Genomic DNA, 26,170 nt, shown 5'->3' on the forward strand with positions numbered 1-26,170 from the left:
TAAAGCACTTTATATACTTTATCTCATTCACAATATTGGATTGGGTGGCAGCTAGGTGGCACAGTGGACAGAGCACTGGCCCTGAAGTCAGGAGGACCTGAGTTCAAATCTGGTCTCAGACCAAACACCTGACACTTACTAGCTATGTGACCCTGGGCAAGTCACTTAACCCCAATTGCCTAAAAGCGGGAAAAAAAATAAAAAACAATATTGGATTGGTCTACAGTTCTTTTTCATTGCTGCATGCTTCCCTGGTTTAGGTATAGTTGTCTCATAAAAAGACTACAGAAAAGCACAGCATTCATTGGTAAATACGCACAGACTACAGTGCCACTCCCCCCATATTTCCTTTGTACCTAGTTCAATTTCTTTTTGAAATTAATAATTATTAATCAGCAAATTAATAATAATAATGATAGCTAACATTTGTAAAGTTTCTACTATGTGCCAGGCACTATGCTAAGGACTTAACAAAAATTATCTTATTTGACCTTCACAACAACCCTAAGAGGTAGGTACTATTATGATCCTCATTTTACAGATGAGGAAACTGAGGGCAGACAAAGATTCAGTGACTTGCCCAGGGTCACATAGCTAGGAAGTATCTAGAGCCAAATTTGAACTCAGATCTTTCTGACTCTAGGCCTGGGACTCCATCCACTGCACCACCTAGTTATCCACTGAATTGAAAAATTCCATGCTGTCTCAAACATAATACACTATAGAAAATGCAAAACACATTTTTATTAATGTATTATCAAGTTACTAGATTCATTGAAATTGGGAGTTTGTCACTAAATGATGGTCCTCCAGGCTCACCCTGTTGAATACCTCTAGTGACTAATCAACTATATCAGCATATGAAAGTTTATTGTGTAGTATTTCCATATGAATAAGTTTCATGATCACTGACTAAACCCTAAATACTAGTTTTTATAGGGAAATACATAAATTATGGCCAAATGTAAAAAAAAAATTTGAAACAAAAATAAAAGCATATATCATCTTCTCTCAACAAAATGAATAATCCCTTAAATAAATTAATAACTTATTTACTGCTGTTAACCATAAAGAATTTTTCCTAATATAGCTGAAGCCAAACATTTGAGAAAAGATAAAAGAAAATAAAATTACAGAACCCTGAACTATTTCAGGAAACAAGATACTTCATTAAATTAGGATTACTTATTTACTCTAATGGGACAGCTAGTAGGCACAGTGGATAGAGCACTGGGCTTGGAATCAGAAAGACTCATCTTCATGAGTTCAAATCCAGCATCAGACACTTTCTAACTGTGTGACCCTGGGCAAGTCATTTCATCCTGTTTGCCTCAGTTCATCTGTAAAATGAGGTGGAGAAGGAAATGGCAAACCTCTTCAATATCTTTCCCAACAAAATCCCAAATGGGGTCACAAAGAGTCAGACACTATTGAAAGGACTCAATAACAACACTAAGGACTACTAACAACACTCTAAGACATTCTGGCTTTAAATGAGTTCCTCTGTAGCTTGAGAATTTATTCAATTAAATCCAACAAATATGTAAATACCCATTATGTGCATAAAGAATTGTGGCCACAAAGACAAAATAAAAGGTTTTCCTTCCCTAAAGAAGTTTAAAATCTAATAGGTGGGGATGAAACTCACACAAATAAGCAGAAAATGACTAAAAGTATAAGTTTTATAAGTTATGCTTATACACACAGTACTTTTAAAAGTTCATAACTAAACAAAGGACAGAGATTAAATACAGTGGCATTAGAGATTCAAGGAAGGAGGAACAATGAAGAAAGGCCTGATGGAAGACAATGGCTCTGAGGCAGATAGAAAGATAGCTATGACAGACTTTGTTCTCAATACATGTATACAAATAACTAAAATACAAAGGATAACATAAATGCTAAGAAGAGGTCCAGGCAATGTGCTCTAAGGAATTTCAGTCGGAAGAGATCATTTTCATTTGGAGTGGAGGATATAACAAAAGATTTTATTAAAGAGCTAACATTTGATCTAGACCGTGATCAAACTTCAAGAGACAGAGAAAGACCCTTTTCAGATTAGGGGCTATGTAATCAAAGGCTGAGAGGCAGGAGGGAGAGGATGAGGACAGGCATTGTCCAGTTTGGCTGGCAAGTAGATCACAAAGAGAAATTGCATGAGTTAAGGTTGAAAAGATAAGCTGAAACCATATGAAAAGCCCATTAATTTTATTTGGTAGTCAATGAGAACCAATGAAGATTTCTGAGTAGGAAATTGACATGACAGAAGTAGTTATGTTAGGAAGATGCCTCAAGTAGCAGTGTGGCAAATGGATTGTACAGACAGAAAGACCACCTAAGTGGTTATTACAATAGCCCTGGTAAGAGGTAATGTAGGACTTGATTAAAGTGGTATTAGTTAGAGTGGAAAGGATTATTACTATTCTTTCCTAATTAGGATAAAACTGAACAAAAATATGGAAAAATGAAAAATAAATGTTGGGAACAAGTATTCAATAACAGGGTCTTCTCCACACTACTCAATGGCATATAATAAAAAGACATAATTCCATGACTATGTAGTATATTTGAGAAGCTAGCCTTTAGAGATTTTCTTAGTGTTCTGATAATTACATAAACTTTAACTGTCTAGGGTTTATAGTTTTTATCACTTGCACTTAAGGCATTTAATATCCCCATCCCACTCCGAAATCTATATTTATACTTACTTTACAACAACTTCTGTATCTATTTCTTCTATATGTGAAACTGTATTAATCACACACTGAAAAATTTAAGAAAAAAGATATTTGCATTTGTTCCTATGGAATTATATAACTCATTTTTACTGTATTGCACATATCTTTCCTTCACTGGCATATACAAGTATAAATAGTCCTCTGAACAACCATCTAAGAGTTATTAAAACTATTTAAACGAAAACTGCTTAAAACTGTTCAAGATTTTTAAAAACCAAGGTTACATAACAGTTTTACCCCCAGTATTAAAAGCCGTGAAATAATTCAAGGAAACACAAGGTTAAAATATGGCTACAAAACTTAGGCTAAATAATTCCATCTCTCATAATACCCTTATTGGCAGTAAATGAGGTATTTCATTCGAGAGTTTATCTAAAGAGTGAAAGTTTTAGATGCTCAGTACAGCAGATATCCTACCACATTTTACTTATGATATAACCTCTGCACTGTGCCACTGTTACAAATACTAGCATCAGTTTGAAGATTTCATAATCCTCAAAATACAGATTATAATCTGGAAAAAAAATTGTGTTTATACATTGATAAGAATTTGGGAATTTTTTTTTGAAGTGAAGATGTTTCAGAAAATTTAAAGTGTTAGAATAACCGTGAAATTTTGTTCCCTTTAAATAAGAACCCTACATTTATATGTTCAATTCACTGATAGTGAGTTAGTCTTTCAGTAAGGTATTTTGCATTTCACATATGGTAAACTTAGTCTTGCAGAGTTAAGACTTAAAATAAAATAAAGAACAGGAATGACAACTGAACTCATACCTTCATTCATCCAAATACATACTCAGTTCATTTCAAATATAAACAAAGATCTCTGAAAGAAAAATGTCATTACCTGTTTAATGATATTCTTTGCTGTGATAATCATCTCTTCCCCATAAATTTCTAAAAAATTGAGTTTTCTTTGTTTTAAAAGTCCAAATATAAGTGATACTAATCTTTCCTATTAAAACAAGGAAAATGTTAATAATTCACATTTCAAAATACCTAATGGATAAAACAACTAACATCACTCAAGAGTAATAATATTCAATAGCACAGATTTGACTACTTAGAGACCAGATCCCTAGCCAGGAAATGGAATTCCCTACTAGTCAGTGAAAAAAGAAATCAATTCTTAGCAATTTTGTCTTCTATTTTTTGAATGAATACCTTAGCATAGTTGAGTCCTATTGCACCAAAGCGGTTCAACTGAAGCTAGTGTGGCAAAGCAAAGTCTGGCTATTTTTAAGAATGGCTTTAAAATACAACAAAAATCATAAATCCCATGGAACAGCTTTGGTCGTTTTTTGCTGCCCAGATCTGAATATGCCAATCCACCAGATATGCCCTTATTTTTCTTATCATATGCCACATTTTAGATACTTATGCAAGATTTTTCATGTCATACATAAAAGTACCTTGTTTGTTTGACAGTATCAAAGAAGGTATTCCACATAAGAGATTTTCCGAAATAAATGAAGCACCAAAAATAAATAAATAGATAAACTAAATGAAGCATTTTAAAAATATTAATGATTTTGGAAGAAAAATCTAACTGAAAGATTACATTCTAAAATTTCTCTGGAGTAGACAGAGCACTGGCCTACAGGCAAAAAGACCTGAGTTCAAACCTGACCTCAGACATTTATCAGCTATTTACCCTGGGCAAGTCACTTAACTTCTATTTGCCTCAGTTTCTTCAACAGTAAAATGTGAATAATAACAGCACCTACTTTCAGGGCTGTTGTCAGGATCAAATAAGATAATATTTGTAAAGTGCCTAGCACAGTGCCTGGTAACCAAAGGCATTATATAAATATTTGTACATTCCTTTCTTACTTAAACAAAGCATATTGAACATAATTTAATGGAATAGCAATTACGGATATAAATTCGATATCACCCTCAAGGGTTACTGAGGTATATAGGGCTAAATAGTCCTATTCTAACTGGCCACAGAATCTCATACTTTCTCTGTTTTTTCTCTTTCCTTCCACTCTTCCATGCTCTATCACTTTTTATTGCTATCTGTGTAGTATGTGTCTCTTCTAATTTACTATTTCTACTTTGTGATAGGCTGAGAAACCCAATAACTATACTTATTACCATCTCAAAGAAGAGTAAAGACTTTGAGTGAAGGACTAAAGGACTTTCTTTTGATTAATGGGTGAATTCTGAGACATCTAGTATGGCTGGTGAGAGGTCTGTTTTTCTTCCCTTGGTGGCTTTTTTCTTGCTTCTTACTGATATTCTAAACAGTGGAGACTGCAGGACTCATAACTTGTACTAAGAACTAAATCAAATAAGGTATATAAAGATCTTAATAACTGTAAAGCACTATATAGTACTACAACTATTGTTAAATGAGCTGTTTATGAGTATGCCTAAGTACATACAAAAAGAATTTTCATTAGTAATGAAATAACATGACAACTAGATAATTTCTTATATTTATAGAGTATTCTTATTTTTCAAAGCACTGTCAAATACGTGAAATTATTTGACCCGCATAATCTATAAAAACTATTAGAGGCAACATGACACAGTCAAGAGAGGCAGGACCTCAATATCAGGACCACTTGGGTTCAAGTGCCACCTCTACCCCATGCTAGCTATGTTTCCTATGAAAAAGTCACCTAGTCTCTCATTACTCCGAAAAACTCTTTAAGGTATCCATGATAATTTCTTCAGCTTTTATACCAAGGAAATTACAGGGCTGGTCAAAAAAGAACCTATAAACATAACTGACATCATTTCCCCAATTTTACAAATGAAGAAATTCAATTAGAGAGGTTAAGTGACTTGCCTGAGGTCAAGCAACTAGTCAGTAACAAAACTGGGATTATAACTTACTAGCTTATGAATTTTGATACAGTAAAAAGGATTAAGAACAAACAGCATTTTTGCTTGACTTAATTTGGAAGAAATGTGTTAAAAGCAAAGGAACTGTTAATGAACAAAGATTTTATTTTTCTTCTATAATTCAAAATACATACCTCTTCTAAAATTTGACAGTCATCTTCCAGTGGTCTATTTAAATCACTATGAGAATAAGTAGAAAATTCTGCAATCATCATTTTATCTATAAGTTTTTCTAATTCACAAAGTTGTGATCCTAGGTGCCTATAAAGAAACACAAAGATATTATCTAAATAATCATTAAAATGTAAAATGCATTTTTTAGTCTGAGACCTAAAAATAATAAGCAAAACTTTTTCAACAGATAGTTTTCTCAATTTAATTCTGCAAAAAGTGAAGGAAAAAAACACTTAAGTGTTTATTATGTATAAGACACTATATACTAGGCACTGGAGATTCAAAAACAAAGTGTCCATGATCTCAAGAAGCTTACACTCTACTTTAGGGGAAGGGGCAGCCCATGTACACAGATGAAAAAATAGAAGGTAATCTAAAAAAGCAAAGAACATTACCAAATGTGAGGATCAGAAAAGGCTTTGTGTAGGAGGTGCTAAGTGGGATGGGTTTTAAAGGAAGCTAAGGATTAATAGGCATGGAAAACTGCAGGAAAAGTCAGAGATGACAAATGAAAGATCAAATGAGGTCAATTTTTCAGAAACATCAAGTATGTGAAAGGGAGTAACATAAAGTAAATCTACATGAAAGTCAGATTGTGGAAGTCTCTAATGCCAAGCTGAAAAGTCTGTATTTTATCCTAGAGACAGTAGGAAACTACGGAAGTTCTTAAGCAGTAAGCACCATGGTCAGACCCATGTCCTAGAAATATTAATTAGCCAGATACATGGAAGATGGAGTAGAGCAGGCAAAGACTTGAATGGAAGTAAAAAGAATAATTTAAAGTCTATATTACAGTAGCCTCAGAGTGAAATAACTAGGGCCTGACCCAAGGCAATAGCCAGAAGGAGATGGATGAGAAATGTTTAAGTGGTAGCATCCAAAAGACTTGGCATTTGGTTGATTATGGAGGGCCAGGTAAAGGAGATAGTCAAAGATGACTCCAAGGTTGTAAACCTGGCTGACTGGAAAAGATAGAAAGAGAAAGTTTGGAGGAATGGTAAATTTAGGAGGAGTAAAAATGAGTTAAGTTTTAGATACATCTAGTTTGAGATATCAAATGGCCACCCAAAAAGATACATACAGCAGGTAGCTAAAAATAAGAGAATGAAGATGAGAAAAAAATGATTAAGGAGGCAATTTCATAGAAGAAAGCACAAGGGCACAGGGTCAAGAGCACAAAAAGAGATAAGAATACAGTGAAGTTGTGAACCTGGCTAACTAGAAGGATTCCCTCTTAAAAAAGAAAAAAAAGAAAAGAAAATTTGGAGGAGAAGTACATTTAGGAGGAAAGCTAATGACTTTGGTTCTTGACTATGTTGAGTTTGAAATACTACCTAAATATACATGTAAACAGATACATCTAGAAGGTAGGCGGTTGGAGATACAGGACCAGATACACAAATTTGGGAACTATCTGCTTAGAAATGGCAGGTGAACCTATATGAGCTGATCATGAATCGCTCAATGAGCATTTATTTAGTATCTATTACAGAATGCTTACACGTAAGTAAATACACTATTTGTGGCATGTACATGTATGTATAAATATGTCTACATTAATGTATACACACATACACATATACATATACACACTTTGTATCCAATATATAATGGATTCAAAGGAAGTATATGTAGTAGCAGTAGAAGGGTTCATGAAGACATAGTGTAGAGACAGAAGAAGGTTAAGATATAAGACAGTTTTGAGTGATGAGAGAGGGATGACAATTTAGAAGAGCCTAAGAAGACAACCAAGAGAACAATGTCACAATAGCACGGGAAGAGAGTGTATCCGTGGAGAATGTGATAATCAAGTGTCAAAAGCAGAGAGGTCACAAAGTAGGATGAGGACTGAAAAAAAGCTACCACATTTATCAGTTGATATAGTCTAGCAGCCATATGAGGTCCCTTCTCCTACAGAATGAAGGAAGGACACAAAGGATATCCTGATCTGGGTTATTAATGATCTGGAATATTTGAAAAGTGCTTGGGGGTCTGTTTACTTTCAGTTAATGTATATGAAAAAGTTCCATTTCCCTTTGCCTCCCTTAAGCATAAAACCAGGGTAGCCCTAAAAAGCAGGCTGCAGCTCTGAGCTGGAGATCTGCCACTTGGGTACCTGGCAAAGTGGGTCCACAGATACATTCCCTATTGTATTTGTGTGTTTTTTCCTACTATCAATTAACTTTTTCCTGTGATTTCATCAGTGCAATGACCTTCTAATGGAGATCAATGTAATTTGACAAATTTTCTGAAATTTAGTATTAAAAAGTGGGCTGGGAGGTTAAGTGACTTGACAATGGGTACACGCTGGTATGAGGCAGAAGTCCAAGTCCTTCCTGCCCCTCTATGCTGGCCCACTACTCACTACCACCCACAGCTAACCTAACAGCAAGCACCAGAAAGTAGGACAGTATGTCTGCTCCCTAAGGTCCCAACCTGGACTAACTCAGAAACTGAGGGGGCCTCTGGTTACCATGAAGGAAGCAATTTTAATGAGTCAAGTGGTAGGCTGCAGATTGTAAAGGGTTCAGAGATGAGTAAATGGGAGTACTAAATGCCAACAAATCCTTTTTTGAGTCTGGATTATAAAGTAGAGCAGAGATATAGACAGAGAATATCTTTATCGGATGTCAGGTCAAAATGAAGGAGCTTTTGAGGTGGAGGGCATGGATTAGGATGGCTAAGACCTGGGAATTTCTGTAAGCTATTGTGAAGGAATAAGTGAATAATTAAAGACTGAAGATGAAAAGAAATAACTGAGGGGGCAAATTTCTGGGACAGCTAGAAGAGAGAGGAGTGCAAAGGGTGCAATCAAAGACACAAATGAAGAAGCTGCTCTCAGCCAGAAGGGCTATCTTTTCCTCAGACTGAAGCAAATAAGGAGAGAATGAAAGATGACATAAGTTTTAAAATGTGATGTTCTTTATTTTTCTCTTTTTTCCTCTCCATTGAAACAAAGTAATATTTTAGAAAACCTTGGGCCTTTTACTTAACAAACTGAGATGATTCTATTTCTTATCCTGAATACATATTTATCTTGAAGCATATGACTTCCAGTTAATAAATGTTTGAAAGAAAGTGGAGAATGTGATCACGCCACCAATGAATCATATGAATAATCTGTTAAAATTCTTCCCCAATTAATGGCCAAAAAAAAAAAAAGAGAAAGAAAAAAGCATTGGTCAGATTGATAATAATAATGCTCCCAGCAGCATGTGGGAAAAATGACAAAATGATATTTTGCTTCACACTTATAAAAAGATAATACTGTTTCTACAATGTAGATCTGTAAACCTAATTATCCCATTTCCATATCATTACATTCTAAAAATCTATACCTACTGAGAGACTTGCAGCACTCAACAACTCTGGAAGAACAAACGTTTGAAACAAGCTAGAAAATCTTGTTAATTTAAGTCAACCAATCACCAAAAATTCATTAGAATCTCTGTGATAAAAACATCATACTAAGATCTGTGGATAATTAAAAAAAAATCAAAAACAGCCTCTGTCCTCTAGTTGTTTACTTTCTAATGGAGGAGACAATGTAAATAAATAGACACATATGAGTATACAGAGGATAATCTTAGAGAGAAAGGCACTAGTAGCTAAGATGATGAGAAAAGGCATTCTGCAGAGAAGGTAGTAACTGAACTCAGTCTTGAAGAAAGTCAGGGATTTTAAAAGAAAGACGTGTGAGAGGAGAGAGAATTCTTAGCACAAAGGACAGCCATCGCAACGGTGTGGAGATGGTAGATAAGAACATCAAGTCTGAGGAACCACAAGTAGTCCAGTACAGCTGGACTATGTGGAGAGAGGGGAGTGCCTCACGTCTCTCCCGATTCTGGTCCATCACTTAGGTGCACAAGTTTCTAACGGGCAGGTCACTCACACACACACACACACACACACACACACACACACACACACACAGAGTTAATAAACACTAATGGATCTCTATTACCTCCAGGATCCAATGTAAAATCTGCTTAAGTCTTTTACAAACAGGTCTCTTCCTCTGTTTCCAGTGTTCTACTTTACTCCTTCAACATATACTACAATCCATGAAATACTGGCCTTCTTGCTAATGCTTACATACAACACTCCATCTCCACGTTCCAGGCCTTTTCATGGCTGTCCCCCATGCATGGAATGCTCTCCCTCCTCACTTCTGCCTCCCAGCTTTCCTCAAGACTCAGTTCAAATCTCACCTTCCACAAGAAGCTTTTCTTAATCACTACCCTAGCCCAATTAGGGCTTTCCCTCTGAAATTACCTCCCCTTTACATTGTGTACATATATACACAGTGACCTGAATGTTGTCCCCATTAAAATGTGAGCTCCTTGAGGGACAGTCTTTTTGCCTTTCTTTGTATTCCCAGTCGTTAGTATAGTGCCTGGCCCATAGTTAGCAGTTAGCACTTAACAAGTGCTTATGGACTAACTATAAATATATAAATACAAAAATGTACAGTGATGTGAGACTTACTTGGGACAAGCAATAATTTTCACGTGGTTTTGTTTTATGAAAGCAATGGTTATGTATGTGTATTTCTACTGCTACTAGGCTACTTCAGAATATAAGATCACTGACCATATGAAATTAGACTGAGGTGGTTTCTGCATATTCTTTGTCAGCTAAGTGATAGATTTTATGCCATACACATATTTCATTACTCTCTTTTGCTGTTTTTTTTTAATTCTGTGATTTTTTAATATGGATATTATTCCAAGGAGACGTGTAAAAACTATAGCTCTTAAAGAGCATACATCAATGACAATTGCAAATATAGCAGTTGTTGGTGTGAGGAAGTCATGTTCCAAGCATCATGCAAGCCCTCAACAAAACAGGATCAGTCAAACTCAAGAGCAAAGGAAAGTAGTTGAAAATGAAAAACACCACCAAGAATGAACAAATCAGTGCTTCAAAACAGCCTAGGTGATACTTTGAAAACAAGAAAAAACCTTCAGAGAAATCTGGAAGCTAGAAGGGCTTTTACTTATTTCCCTCTAATGCAGTATAGCCTCCCTGAAGTTGGAAAAACACTCCCTTTAAAAAAAAAACAAACAAAAACCAGTTGACAATCCCTGCTATAAGAAAATACTTTTGTCAGACTATAGTACTGAATATTGGAAAAGTTAATTTTTATTGATAAAACTCATTTTTTCATCCAAGGCTATACCAAAACTCTTGTCAGACGTTCAGGTAAAAAAAAAAAGTTCAGGTGAACCTGTAAGACCTGAGGATCTCCATTAAACTGTACGACATCTATACGAGATTTCTTACTTCCTCTGGGCCTAGAAATCTCACCCCCACAGAGGAAATGATAAATTTTAATAAATCTATTGATACACTGAGAGAAGCAAAACTGTTCTAGAACTAAAGAAATTCCCAGATAGAGAAAGACTACTACAATGCTATCTTAGACCACGACATGTGGCATGAAAGGCAAAGGAATTTACTCAAGAGATAGAGAGCAACATGTTTCTGTGGCCTGGGAACACATATAATTTAAATCCAAGTGAAAACGTACGGAGTCCAGTAAACATGAGAAAAGAGTATGTTTGTCATAGGTATGCTTAATATTCAATATAATAAAAGCACTTCCACAATGAAGAATTGAAGAATATGTCAAAATCTTGGAATTCAATATCAATCCACATAAAACAACGATAGCAAAAGAAGAGCACACCACATGGTAAGTTTTTTTAAAGATATAAAATGTCCACACCCTCCACACATAAAACATTCCCATATTAAACGTTGTAGAGCTGAAAAGAATCTTGAAGGTCATTTAGTCCAATTTCTTAATTTAGCAGATGAGGAAACTGTAACCTAAAGCAGCTAGTGACTTATCTAAGGTCAGTTAGTTAGTGGAGGCCCAGGATCCAGGACATTTGTCTAATAATCTAAAGCTCTGTCCACTACACCTCATGGAATCAATTTTTCTCCACAGACAGCGATTTTGGAGGAAGTGGCGTGGCAAAGGACAATAGCAATTTTTTAGGACTAATAACAGCTTCTCTGTATAAAGCACTTTGCTGTTTATAAAATACTTTCCTTACAATAATCCTTCAAGTCAGGTATTACAAAACACTATTAAGATTAAGAAGGGTTAAATGATTTACTCATTCAAAGTTCTAGGAACTGTTACAGCATTTTTTTTTTAATTTTAAAAAATGATCAAATGAAGGAAGAAATCCCAAATTACTTGCCTAAAAGCTTTGCTATGAATCAGTGAAAGCAATCAGTACAGAATCCAAGGCTGAAGTCCACTGTCTATTACGATAGTAATAGTATTTTTAGTAATTTGGTATTCTAGTATGGTCTCTGAATTGGGGTTACCATAGTAGTAAATTTATTTTAAAAATCAATTTTATTAATTTAAATAATACCTTTTAACTTGATGAACTATTACGACATGAAAATATGTACTAAGGCTAGTCTCCCAAAAAAGGTAAAGTGTTCAGATCTCTACTGGTCATACCTACTCGTCAAAAATCTCTTACTGAGAGGAAATATAGATTATAGCAAAATAAAGAGCCCTAACAAGTTATTATCACAAAGTACTTAAGGAGGGCACTCAGGGCAGACATCTCATTTCCCATCTGGCTGAACTCCTGGACTTCATCATGGTCTCCAGAAACTCATCACCCTGCAAGATCACATCAACCCTGAAATTCCTAATGCTTAAGTACACTTAAATACTTAAGTGCCCCTGCTCAAGGTTAAACTTTGTTGAAATGGTTTCAAAGAAACAAATAATTCAAAGGAATATTCAAAGAATTATTCTTTAATTATTCTCAAAAGAACCCTAGACCAGGATTTCACACTTGGCTAGTATCAAATATTCATCAAAATACTGTTTTCATTTCCTATAAAGAGTTATGAGAGACAGCTAGGTGGCACAGTGGATAGAGCACTGGCCCTGGAGTCAGGAGGACCTGACTTCAAATTCGGCCTCAGACACAAAATACTTCCTAGCTGTGTGACTCTAGGCAAGTCACTTAACCCCAACAACCTCACTGAAAAAAAGGGGGAAAAAAAGGAGTTATGAGAGACAGTGGCACATGGATAGTGGGCTAAACTCAGAATAAGGAAAACTTGAACCTGACTTCTTAGAACCTCAAACAACTCTCACAGACACTAAGTTTTTACATCAGTAGAAGGAATTTCTATACTAAGAGTTCCCTATATTAATGAAATCCTTAGTGTAGATTTTTTAAAATGTCATACTGATACAAACCTAGGTCAACATATAGTAATTGAGCTATGTCTAGCTCAATAAGGAAGGTCTGGATTTTTCCCCCCATCTTATTATCAAATTGTTATCTTAAAAATCAGTTGAGCAAATAGAAATTTTAAATTATCCTTAACAAACTGTTTTCAAGTCACAAAAAATAACTGCATAATTAAGTTACAAACAGCCAGCTACAAATATTAATTTATTCAATTAGTTTAGTTTCATGCCTTTATCCAAATGTCCCTGTAATATACAGACTTTTAGCTTGTTACTAAAACTACTACTATTAACATTAAAAACTTGAAAACACTACTAAATACCAGGAAAGGGCAAGCTTTCCCCCCCCATTTAATTATAAACATATTTTAAATGTTTCAAATGAACATTTTAATACAAACCACATGACATTATTTCTAATGCATTACTGAGTACATACCGGAAACTATGAATGCCCTGAAGTTCCTGCTGTAGAACCTCCTGGGTTGTTGCTATTAAGTCCAAGGCTCCAACATATTCAGAAGTGGATAACAACACCTGTACTGTAGGCTGAGTCTGGTGCACAGTGGCCATTAACTTCAGTTTATTGTACACTTTTACACAGTTATTTCTGGTAAGTGCCAGTCTTAAAATGTGCAGAGATCCTTCACACATTACTTTATCGATCTGTGCAATTTTATCTCGAAGCATTTTTACAGCCTGGGAAGTTTTCTTGAGGTAGTCCTGCAATTCATGCTGAGAGGTCATTGCATGAAAAAATGCTTCTGAACGTAGAGAGATCTGATGAGCAATGTTTACTTCCACAATATCCAGATAATGGCTCAGCTTAAGAAAGGAGGGGGAAAAAATCATAATCAATCAAGTACAAACTTCCTAATGTGTGCATTTCTTGCAAGCCAAAATCAATACAGAAGCCACAACAATCACATGGGCAGATCTGTAAGAGCACTAGATCAGGTACTCTCCTGATTGTAGCATCCTTTATGTGGACCAAAAAAAAAAAACAAACCAAAACCAAAACAACTAGTTAGGAAAAGTAAAAGAAGCTGTAATCCTACTGACTTCACCTTTACCACCCCCTAGCACTGTACGCCCACCGTGCGACCCAAGTTATTCCTTCCACAGTCACCAATGATCACTGCCAAATCCAATATCTTTCTGTTACACAGGACAGGATTACTCATCTCCTGCATTTGGATGCTCTCTCCCACTTGTCTTCAGGTATATTACTCAAAACTGATTATCTCCTACCTCTCCTTACGTCTCTTTTGATATTGGCTCTTTCTGCTTCTCTGACTCTTCTTCCAGCGTGTATGCCCTCCAACATTTTGTCCTCTACTCTTGTCTGCCTACACTCTCTTCTTCAATAATCTCACCCAATCACATAGCTTTAGTTACTACCATTATCGCCACCTCTAAATTGGATCTCTCCATTGAGGATCCTGAGGTGTAGAAAAAGGAAGAAGAGGGAGCTCTTGCAAATGATTTCTATTTTCTCAGTTAAGTATGACTAGAGATCTATGCTTGGTCACCTCTTCTTTAATATTTTTATCAACACCTCGGATAAAGACAGAGATAGCACGCTTGTCAAACCTGCAGATGACGCAAAGCCAACACATTAAATGGCAGTTAGCATTCATTAAGATCTTGACAAGCTAGAACACTGTGTGGAATCTAATAAGATGATATTTAGTAGAGGGAAATACAAAGTCTTGGAATAAAAAAAAATCTATGAGTACAAGATGAGGGAAACATAACTAGAGAGCAATTAATTTTAAAAAAAAATCTGGGAGTTTCAGTGGACAGCAAATACAATACAACTCAAAAGGAAGACGCAGGAACCAAGAAAACTAAAGAAATTTTAGGCTGAATTACAAGAGGTACCACTTCTAGAATGAGTGAGATGACAACGCTGTTGCATTCTGTCCTGGTCAGACTACATCTGGAGGACTGCATTCAGGTCTAGGTTCAGTTTCATTTTAGAAAGAACACCAGTAAGCTGCTGATCATCCAGGAAAGAGTAACCAAGACGTCAATGGGCTTTAAATTCATGCCATATAAGAACCCACTGACTAGGATACTTAGTCTGGAGAAAACAAAAGTCAGGGAAAACAAGGTAGCTGTCCTACAAGGATTTAAAAAGCTCAGATGTGCACACAATAATACTATTAATAACAATTATATTTACATAGTGATTTAAGATGTGCAAAATACTTTCTACATACCCTCATTTGCAACCCTCTAAGGTAGCTTATTATTATCTCTACTTTATAGACGAGGAAACTGTGCCTCAAAAATATTAAATGAGCCAATGGTCACATAGCTAATAAATGTCATGGGCAGGATTTAAACCCAGTTGTCTCCTGACTAACACTTCCTACTATATGCCATGCTACCTCCTGTGGCCTTATCATGCCTGACTTCATTGGGCAGGAGCAGGAGCAATTCGTAGCAGTTGCAACAGAGCAAACACAGGCTTGATGCTAGGAAAAACTTCCCAAAGATTAGAGCCCTCCAGAAAGGGAATGAGCTGCGTTGGGAGAGTGTCCCTGCACTAGAAGTTTTCAAGCAAAGGCTAATCATCTACTGAGTACATTTAAGAGGTATTATCGTTCAAGAATGAGGTGAGCCAGACTGACTTTGAGGTCCCCTCCAACTCAGATTCTGTGATTTATCATTTAGCAGATGAGAATTACTAATGGCAGAGTAGAAGGGCTTCCATTTATGAAGAAAGAGGGTTTCGCGATATTGAGAGGGTACATACTAAATTTGATGCTATTCTCTATGGTGGATTATGGACTTTGTTAGAAGATAAGGGGATATTATGAAGGGTTAACAGCAGACTTATCCTTGAAGTCCCACAAGCAGGGAAATAATAAAAAAAAAGTCCTTGCAACCAGACTATAGGAATATATCAACCATGAACACAGATAGTAGGACCTAAATGTGAATCTAAGATTACAAAAAGAAAGAAGGAGCAAAGACCACAACAGAAAAGACTCCCGGATCTAATACTAAGCCTACTGAAATCTCCCTCTTCCTTCAAGCCCCTGTTTAGGTACCACCTGCTCCACAAAGCTTTTGCTAGTTCTCCTCACAAACACCAGCTAGAAGTAATCTTTCTTTCTATTGAATATCTCATTTCTTCTGACCTTCCTTATACAATTATCACATTCCAAATGATATTATTTACATATATATCTTATACCCCTCATTAGAACTATGTTCCTTTTTTTTCTTTTTCTTTTTTTTTTTTAGGCACTTGAGGTTAAGTGACTTGCCCAGGGTCACACAGCTAGTAAGTGTCAAGTGTTTGGTCTGAGGCCGGATTTGAACCCAGGTCCTCCTGACTTCAGGGTTGCTGCTCTATCCACTGTGCCACCTAACTGCTGCCAGAATTATGTTCTTCAAGTCTGTATTATCAGTGCTTTGCACACAGTAAACACTTAAATGTCCAATGAATTGAGTCCTCCAATTCCAGGGGATGCAGAATAACTACCTTGTGACTTTGGAACATCACTTAACCTCCCTAGGCCTCAGTTTCCTCATCTGTAAAAGGAGGGGGTTGGACTCGATGGCCTACCTGAGGTCCCTTCCAGCTCTACATCTATGATCCTAAGAGAGAGGGGAAGACACCATTAACTTCCTTTTATGATCTTACTGTCTCAATTACATGTTAACAACATCATTCCAATTACAAATGTGTAGAATATTTTCAATGAAACAATAAGCTTTTCCTCATGGATCACTAAGATCGGAAAGAATTCTCTATTCTTACAATTAATTTTATTTTCAGTTTGCTCAAATTCTGTCTCATTTTCAACTTGAGATTTTAAAAACTTTATAATAAAAAAATGCCCCCCAAGCCAATTTACATGTGATATTTTATTCCAATCACAACCAAACTTTAATTACTTAAGTATTTTGCATAACCAAATAAATTCTAATCTCCATAAGCAAGAACACTTCAATGTTTGCTATTTTCTAACCATGCATATTCCCTTAAATATGCTATAATCCTATACATCCCACTCTTGCTCACAACTAGTTGCTTAAATCTTTCTCTCAATACTGAGGCAATCCTGAGCCTACTTAAAGACACATTAACAAATGAAAATGGCACCTACCCCAATAAATACCTCCTAAAATAGAATTTATAAATGTTCCCCTTATGAGTTAAAATGTTTAGATAGCTTCCTATTTTCTTTTAAAGATGTTTAAAAATTAGTTCCTTAAGAAAAATTTAAAGGGGATTTTATCTTTCCTTTGGAGAGTTCAAGCATGGTATAGTGGGCCTGGATCATCTCAAAACGTCACTAATCCTTTCCATCTTTAAATCCACACTTTAAAATGAACATATAGCAAAGGAATTAGTCTTATTTCTCCTTAACAGTATTTTTTTTCCAATTACATGTAAAGATAGTTTTCAATATTTATTTTTGTAGGGGCAGCTAGGTGGCGCAGTGGATAGAGCACCAACCTTGGAGTCAGGAGAACCTGAGTTCAAATTTGACCTCAGAAACAACACACACTAGCTATGTGACCTCGGGCAAGTCACTTAACCCCAACTGCCTCACCAAAAAAAAAAAGAACATTTATTTTTGTAAAATTTTTAGTCCCAAATTTTTCTGCCTCCTTCCCCTCCCCCTCAAGACAGCAAGCTAGATGATAAAAGTTATACACATACAATCATGTTAAACATATTTAAAAGAACTAGTCTTTTTCAAAGTAGGACTGCTGGTAAAGGGAAGAGAGGCTCTTTGGTATGATATATGAGAAAAGGAATCTTCTCTGATCTTTTCCCCTTTTCTTCTGTAACAACAAAAGTTCATTGTTGAGGACTCAGACTTACTGGAAAGCTTGTCAGGGTTATGCTCTCAGTTTGCCATAAGGTGTCACTAGAGAGTAAAGCAAAGCATTTTCTTCGCAGATAAAGACTCACTATCTAACACTATGAATGTTCTTGCCTGAGTGGCAGAAAAAGAACAGGAACCAAATACTAATATCTTTAGTACAGTCTGATCAAACTGCAGATCTTTATTTCCTATTATAATTTTAAAGGACATGTATTCTAGAAATAACGAACATGAGTTTGAAGTGAAGTACTTCAAAGTATAAACAGCCAAACCTCAAATGCCAATTTAAACTACTTAATAATTTGTGGTACAATCAAATCAGTGTATGCAAATATCTACCCATATTTACTCTATTAAGTTTTAAAGAAAAGATGCTGGCCAATAAGACTAAGCACAAAAAAGGCTAAAATTAAATTAATGTATTTTTTTTTAACAATAAAAAGTTTTCCTTCAAAATAACCACTTTTGTGGACTGAACAGGAAAATATTTATGATCAGAGATTATAAATTGCCATTTCATGGTTTAATGAGACATTTATGAAAAAAAAATATTTAATAAGACTAACATATTTATATAGTGAGTTAAGTTTACCAAGCATTTTCTTCACACTTCCAAGATAGGAGGTACAATTATAACTGTCCTCATTTTACCAATGAGGAAAATAAGGCTCAAAAGGTGAAATGATTTGCCCAAGGTAAGTGTTAAAAGTCAAGATTCGGGGCAGCTAGGTGGCAGAGTGGATAGAGCACTGGTCCTGAAGTCAGAAGGACCTGAGTTCAAATCTGACCTCAGACCAAACATTTGACACCTACTAGCTGTCTGACCCTGGGCAAGTCACTTAACCCCAACTGCCTTAAAAAAAAAAGTCAAGAATCCAACCCAGTTCTCCTGACTCCACTATTTTTATTATACTACACTGCCTTCCAGCAACTTAAAGAAAAGACAATGAGCCAAAATCCTATTTCACTTGTCATTTAAATGACAACTTAAGTAACTTTCTAAGCTGTTATTTTTGCTCATACTAAAAAGGCAATGTTTATTCTATGTAATATAGAGCTTCAAATGAAAATTTTCATAAATATGAGGGGAAGTAGTCTTGAACAATAAATTTTCCTTCCACCAATATAGTTTATAAACTCCTTTATAGAGGAGAAAAGATTTTATTGTTTTCTTAGTCGTTTGTAGGCTTAATAATTACTAACAGTGAGGTTAAAGCATTAAAACATAAAAACAGTGAGGTTGAAAACATTAAAAGAAATACTTAAAACTAATTATATTCTTACAAAGAAATGATGCCACTCTTTAAAAATGGAGTTTTGTATATGACTTTCAAAAGTTACAGTGAATAATCTCATGATGAGAATTTACCTTTTCTTGAAGCAACTTTGAGGATGCTGCATCACGATTTCCTTTTCCCCCAGCAGTATTAAAGTGAGACCATGGTAAAACTGAATTAAATGTTAAGGGATCTTCCAAGGCAAAATCTGGTTTCAAAAAAATCTAAAAGAAAAAAAAAACTGTCTCAATCTCTCACAAGCACTTTACTTTTCATATCCCTTCAAGCGTTCATAAGACTATGAGTAATAAATCTGTAAGACACTACATATGAATAGCATAAGCAAATTAAAAGGATGTATGATTTAAGATTCCAAATTATTAATACACATCTAATCAAACCACTTGGTATGGGGCAGCGGAATGGATAGGATCACACTCCCTCTATTGCAGGCCAATGTGAAAGTATGGGCTCCTTGCCATTTCTTTAGTCTTTCCTCTCGCATTACCCCTAGAGAATTCTTATCTGCTAGGTAGGGAAGTCACTCAGAAAGTATGGATAGTTATCTGTATCCAAAGGACAAAGGACATCTTTGAAGAGAGATAGCCAAAATCCCGACTGCCTTTTGGCTATCTCTATCTAGATGTCCTGCTGGCACCTCAAATTTAAACTTTCCAAAATTAAACTCATCTTTTTTTTCATTCATTCAACAAGTACAACTCAGCATCTCCTATGTACAAGGTATCGTGGTAGGTCCTCAAGATTAACAAAAACAAAACAAGAATTAAATCTTTCTTGACCACAGCGAGCTTACATGCTATAGGAAGGAAACAATATATACTGGTAAATCAATAAAACCCACATATAACGCAAACACAAATGATTTTTTTTGGTCAAGGCACTAACCACTGAGGGGAATCAGGAAAGGTATAGTGGGAATTGGCAACTGAGCTAAGCTTTGGAAGGAGCTAGGGATTACGCAGGGTGGAAGTGGAAAAGGGAAGGCATTCCAGACATACAAGGAAACAGCTTGTGCAAAGCCACAGAGGCAGATAAAATATCATATATGAAATACCACAAACATAAAACAAGTAGGCTAGTATGACAGAAACAGTTTTATATGTGAAGAGGAATAATATCAGATAAATATGGAAAGATAGGCTGGAGACAGTCTGTCAGGGGTCTGAATGCCCTACAGAGGCTTGTGTTTTATCTTATATACAACAGGGAGTTTTACTTCAACATTTCTTGATCAGGGAAATGACATAGTCAGAGCTCTGCTTTAAGACTACCAATGTGGGGGTCAGCTGGGTGGCGCAGTGGATAGAACAACCGCCCTGAAGTCAGGAGGACTTGAGTTCAAAACCGACCTCAGACCAAACACTTAACACTTACTAGCTGTGTGACCATGGGCAACCATGGGCAAGTCACTTAACCCCAACTGCCTTAAAAAAAAGATTACCAATTTGTGGGCTTCGGCTTCTGGGAACAAAGATGGCAGAGTAAGAGGTGAGTCTGTCTTATCCTCCCTTATTAACCCCTGAAAGCCCAGAAAATATCACTCCAGGAAAAAACCTGGAACAGCTGAAGCAGAAGAAAGATGGCGGGTACAGCAGTACAGTAGCCCAGGTAGCTTGAGAGGTTAACTGGAAAGGCCCCTCTTACCCTTGTGGGAAGGGAAGCAGTACAGAATGGGAGGCATTCCAGCAAGTTAGTGGAAAGCCCCACCTCAGCATACCAGGAGGAGATCCTGAAGCCCAGGTGGTGGAGCAGGCAAACACCAACAACTGGACACCCAGTGCCTCATTGAGGGCAGGGGAACTGGTGGAAACCAGCTCAGAAAACTACCAGGTGCCTCAGCATTCTACAGCAACCGGCTCTCCCACTGCCTCCGCAAAACTAAGGGAAGCAGTGCTCCAAGGGGCCCCAGGTGGATAAACACCCTACAACATCCATCTGAAAAAGATGGAAGAAAGCAAAAGGAAGGAAAAGCCTGGGTGAGCAGGAAATCTCCAGGAGCCACACTACCCAATCCTACCCCTAGAATTCCAGTGTTGCTGATTCCAGCCCAATACCAGGGAAGCTGCCAGAATACTACAGCCTCCAACTGCCAACACTGGAGGCCCCAGCACACAAAGCCATCAACCAGGCCCTAGGCTCCCAACACAAGAAGCTTGGGTCAGTGCCCTCTGTTCCCCAGTAGCAGAGCCCAATCTCTTTAAAAGGAAATAAGCAAACACCATGAGCAGAAAGAAACGTACGATAGATTCTTATTATGGGAAGAGTGGAGATCAAGGCAGAAATTCTGAGGAGGACAACACTGTCAACAAACCTACATCTGCAACCTCAAAAGGGAATATGAACTGCTCTGAAGCCCAACAAGCCTTCTTAGAAGAGCTCAAGAAGGATTTTAAAAGTCAAATGAAAGAGGTGGAAGAAAAAATGGGTAAAGAAATGAGAGGTATGCAAGAGAGAGTCAACAGCTTAGAAAAGGAAGGACAAAAATTAACTGTAGAAAACAAGTCCTTAAACAATATAATTGGCCAACTGGAAAAAAAGTACACTGAAGAAAACAAGTCCCTAAAAAATACAATTGGCCAAATGGGAAGAGGTACAAAATCTAATAGAAAAACAATTTGTTAAAAATTAGAATTGAGCAAATGGAAGCTAATGACTCTATGAGAGAGCAAGAATCAGTCAAACAAAAACAAAAGAATGAAAAAATAGATGAAAATGTAAAACATCTCATTGGTAAAACAACTAACCTGGAAAATCAATCCAGGAGAGAGAATTTAAAAATTATTGGTCTACCTGAGAATCACAATGAAAAAAAGAGCCTGGACAGTATCTTTCAGGAAATCATATAGGAAAACTGCCCTGAGGTCCTAGAACCAGAGGTAAAATAGCCATAGAAAGAATCCACTGATCACCTCCTGAAAGAGATCCCAAATTGAAAACACCAAGGAATATAGTAGCCAAATTCCAAAATTACCAGGTCAAAGAGAAAATACTGCAAGCAGCCAGAAAGAAACAATTTAAATATCATGGAACCACAGTCAGGATTACACAGGACCTTGCAGCTTCTACATTAAAAGACCATAGGGCATGGAATATAATATTCCGTAAGGCAAGGGAGCTTGGATTACAACCAAGGATCAACTACCCAGCAAAAATAAGCATGACCTTTCAGGGGAAGAGATGGATATTCACCGAAATAGGGGACTTCCATACCTTCCTGATAAAAAGACCAGAGCTCAACAGAAAATTGATCTTCAAATACAAGACTCAAGAAAGACATAAAAAGATAAATGGGACAGAAAGAAACAACATGATATTAATAAGGGCAAACTGTTTACATCCCTACAAGGGAAGATGACACTTGTAACTCTTGAGACCTGTACTGTTATAATGCCATGTTAAAGGGGTATACATAAAGGGGGTGAGTATAAATTGACTTTGATGTAATGATGAAAAAAATCTAATCAAGTGGGTTACATGGATCCAAGTAAGTGAATTAATCTGATCTAACTAAGAAAATGTACTGAGAGAAAAGGAATGGAGGAGGCAGACAAGGGTAAATTACACCACAAGAAAAGGCATAAAAACCTATTACAGCAGAGGGAAAGAAGGAAGGAAGATGAGCATTGTCTGAATCTTACTCTCATCAGATTTGGCTCAAGAAGGGAATAACATAATCAGTTAGGTATAGAAATCTAACATGCCCTATAGGCAGTAGGAGAGAAAAGGGGAAAGAAAAAGGAGGGGTCTAGGAGAAGGGAGGTAGACTGAGAGAGGCGGTGGTCAAAAGCAAACCACTAGTGAGGAAGGGAAAGGAGAAAGAAAAGCATAAATGGGGGGGGAGAGACAGAAAGACACAGATAGTAATCATAACTGTGAATGTGATATATGAATGTAATGGAATACTGTTGTGCTATAAGGAATGATGAACAGGCAGATTTTAGATAAACCTGGAAAGACTTGTATGGTTTGATGCTGAGTGATGTAAGCAGATGTAAGAGTGATGTAAGGAGAGTGCTGTACACAGTAACAACCACATTGAGTGATGACTGACTTTGACAGACTTAACTCCCTCTCAGCTATACAAGGATCTAAGACATCTCCAAAAGCCTCATGATGGAAAATGCTATCCACATCCAGAGAAAGAACTATGGAGTTCGAACCCAGATCGAAGCATACTATTTGCTATTTATTTTTATTCTGTTGTGTTTTGTTTTCTCTTTCTGGTGGTTCCTCCTATTAGTTATAATTCTTATTACAACATCACTAATGTGAAAATATGTTTAATAGGAATGTATATGTATAGCCTGTATTAGATTGTGCGCCATCTTGGGGGAGGAGGTACGGAGGGAGGGGGAGAAAAATTTAAAACGCAAAAGCTTATAGAAGTGATTGTTGATAATTCAAAATAAATTAATAAAACATTCTGGGGGGAAAAAAGACTATCAATTTGGAAGCTATATTGAGGATGGATCTGAAATGGGAGAGATATGAAGCAGAAAGTTTAAGTGGGCTGCTAATTAATATTCCACTAGGATAGGGGCCATGTGAATGGAGAGCAAATGATTGACATGAAAGATGCTGTGGCAATGCATTAGATGTGTGAGAATCAGGTGAAGGAAACAGAAGAGTTGAAGATGACAATGAGGTTACAAACCTGAATGACTAGAAGGATAATAATGCACTTGAAAAAACAAAACAAAACAGGGAAGTTAAGAAAGAACAGTGTGTTTGTGGCTAGGTGGTCAGACAATGAATTGTTTAGGATGAATGCCATCTAGTTGAAGATGCCCAATTGGCACATCTGGGAGTCTCCACATAGAGATGAAAACTGAACCTATGAGAGCTGCTGATGTCACCAAGAGAAAAGATATGGTGGGAAAAAAAGCAAGCTGGCCTAAGACAGACCCTTAAGGGATATATATAGGGGGTTAGAACATATCTACCTATTTCCATTGTGATCACTCTAGTTCAGGCCCTCATTATCTCTTGCCTGACTTTCTGTGGTAACTTCCTTATTATACTTCCTACCTCAAGTCTCTGTCCTCTCCAATCCATCCTTAACACACTTTCAGAGTAATATTCCTAATGGGCTTTTCTAATCATACCATTCCTCTATTCAGAAATGTTCAGTGGCTATTTATTATTACCTACACAATAAAATAAGAATTTCTTACCCTAGTATTAAAGGTCCTTCACAATCTGATTCTAACCTACCTTTCCATTTTTGTCACATCTGTTCTCCCTTCCTATATTCTATATTCCTGCCAAACTGGACTGACTTCTTCCTAGGTTTTCATCCTGCCTCTTCTCACAAGCAAAACAGGCATTTGCTCAAACCCTGAACTGACTTCTTCTATAAGCCTGCCTCATCTCTACACATTAAAGTCTTTCCCTTCCTTGAAAGTCCAACTCAGGTACGACCTTCTTCAATGAAGCTTTTCCTGACTCCTCTACCCTGCACCATCACCAAATGAAAATTATCCCTACCTCTTCAAATTTTCTTTCACCAAACTTTTCCCCTGAACTAATATAGAGATAAAAAAAAAGTAACTAGAAACTACACAGATAACTTTCTTAATTTTTGATTTTTCATGAGGCTTAATGACAAGTTGATTAACCTCCTTGGGCCTTGGTTTCCTCATCAGTAAAATGAGGGGGTTGGACTACGTGACTTCCGATTTTCCTTACAGCTCTAGATCTATGATCCCATGAGGAGGGAACTCAGGGTGAGCTATTCTTGGAAGACAAAATTCTGAAAAACTGAAAGGCAGCTTTTCTCTAAAGTACCTTAGGTACTTGGTCCAGATCTGTCCTGGATTTATCTGCAAGAAAAAGAAAAAAATGTGTGATGAAAGCCTTTTATTTCATTGTAGCCTTAAACAAAACTTCTTGTAACTAGGGGACCACAACACAATAACTACCTCTACATTTGTACATTTGTCACTCTTTTTTTTTGGTTCCTGTATGACCAGCACTGTGCTAAGTACTGAACAGGAAATGTTGTGTGTTTCAAGATCAGTTTTCATTAATTGTGCAGTTGCCATAAGAATAATTTATGTTAAAGAAAAAAAAGAAACATTTACGTTACATGTGTATTTTACTAGAGAAAGCAAAATGTTTTATAATGGTCAAATGAATATAAAGTGAATATTAGTGAGATTAAATCTGGTCTATTTGGTAGTTATAACAAACTTATATAAACTTTAACACAATCCTATGGAAGGCAGAAAATACAGCAGAGAAACTATGTTTAAAAAAATACAAATTCGGGGCAGCTAGGTTGCACAATGGATAGAGCACTGGCCCTGAAGTCAGGAGGACTGGAGTTCAAATCCAGCCTCAGACACATAACACGCACTAGCTGTGTGACTCCAGGGAAGTCACTTAACCCCAATTGCCCTCACCAAAAAAATTAAAAAAATAAAAATACAAATTCAAAATCTAGCAACAACAAAAGATTTTTAAAAAGGCTTTAATCTAAAGACTAGATGAATTAAGAAAATAACACTCTTCCTTGCCAAGGCTACTACCATCAAACAGACATATTGGAATAGGGGAGGAGAAGGAAGAGATCTTGTTAAAAATACTTTTTACAGTTATCATTGTAATAAAATACAAAAATGTTACTAGGAAGTAGGATATACTTATTCTTATAGAGACAATAAATCCAAATTAATGTTACTTTTTTCATTCATTCAATCAAGTATATTAAGTTCTTACTTCACTCTAAGTACTATATTATATGATCTTAAAATATGTATCATACCATGAGTATGTAAGAGAGTCCTATCAAAGGTATCTTTTGGAGGACAAATAGTCTTGCATCTCTCATGAATCTTCTCTCTCTATTAAAAAAAAAAATCAAGACAGTATGTTGCCATTACTACCAGAAGATAATGTGAGTTTTCAAATCATAAAAATTTTTCAATATATGCTAGTATAGCATACCCCCCCCAATTTTCCAACTTTTGTCATTAGTCTCAACACTTAGGAATACAACTAACT

At 36.3% G+C, this 26,170-nt stretch overlaps 1 protein-coding gene across 3 annotated transcripts in view; it reads right to left on the bottom strand.

The window, feature by feature from the left end:
• The window catches only part of VPS54 (VPS54 subunit of GARP complex), an 83,175-nt gene that overhangs the window by 35,937 nt on the left and 21,068 nt on the right, over positions 1-26,170 (bottom strand). For all 3 annotated transcript variants that reach the window (XM_020985450.2, XM_020985448.2, XM_020985449.2), the window contains exons 4-10: positions 25,932-26,010; positions 24,953-24,987; positions 19,237-19,368; positions 13,451-13,836; positions 5,732-5,858; positions 3,589-3,696; positions 2,709-2,764 (exon numbers count right to left, since the gene is read on the bottom strand). In XM_020985450.2, coding sequence (XP_020841109.1) covers positions 2,709-2,764; positions 3,589-3,696; positions 5,732-5,858; positions 13,451-13,836; positions 19,237-19,368; positions 24,953-24,987; positions 25,932-26,010 — 923 coding nt within the window. The remainder of the gene's footprint in view (positions 1-2,708; positions 2,765-3,588; positions 3,697-5,731; positions 5,859-13,450; positions 13,837-19,236; positions 19,369-24,952; positions 24,988-25,931; positions 26,011-26,170) is intronic.

The sequence above is a fragment of the Phascolarctos cinereus genome, unplaced genomic scaffold, assembly GCF_003287225.1.
Source record: "Phascolarctos cinereus isolate Bilbo 61053 unplaced genomic scaffold, phaCin_HiC Scaffold_2;HRSCAF=192, whole genome shotgun sequence".
Lineage (NCBI taxonomy): Eukaryota > Metazoa > Chordata > Mammalia > Diprotodontia > Phascolarctidae > Phascolarctos > Phascolarctos cinereus.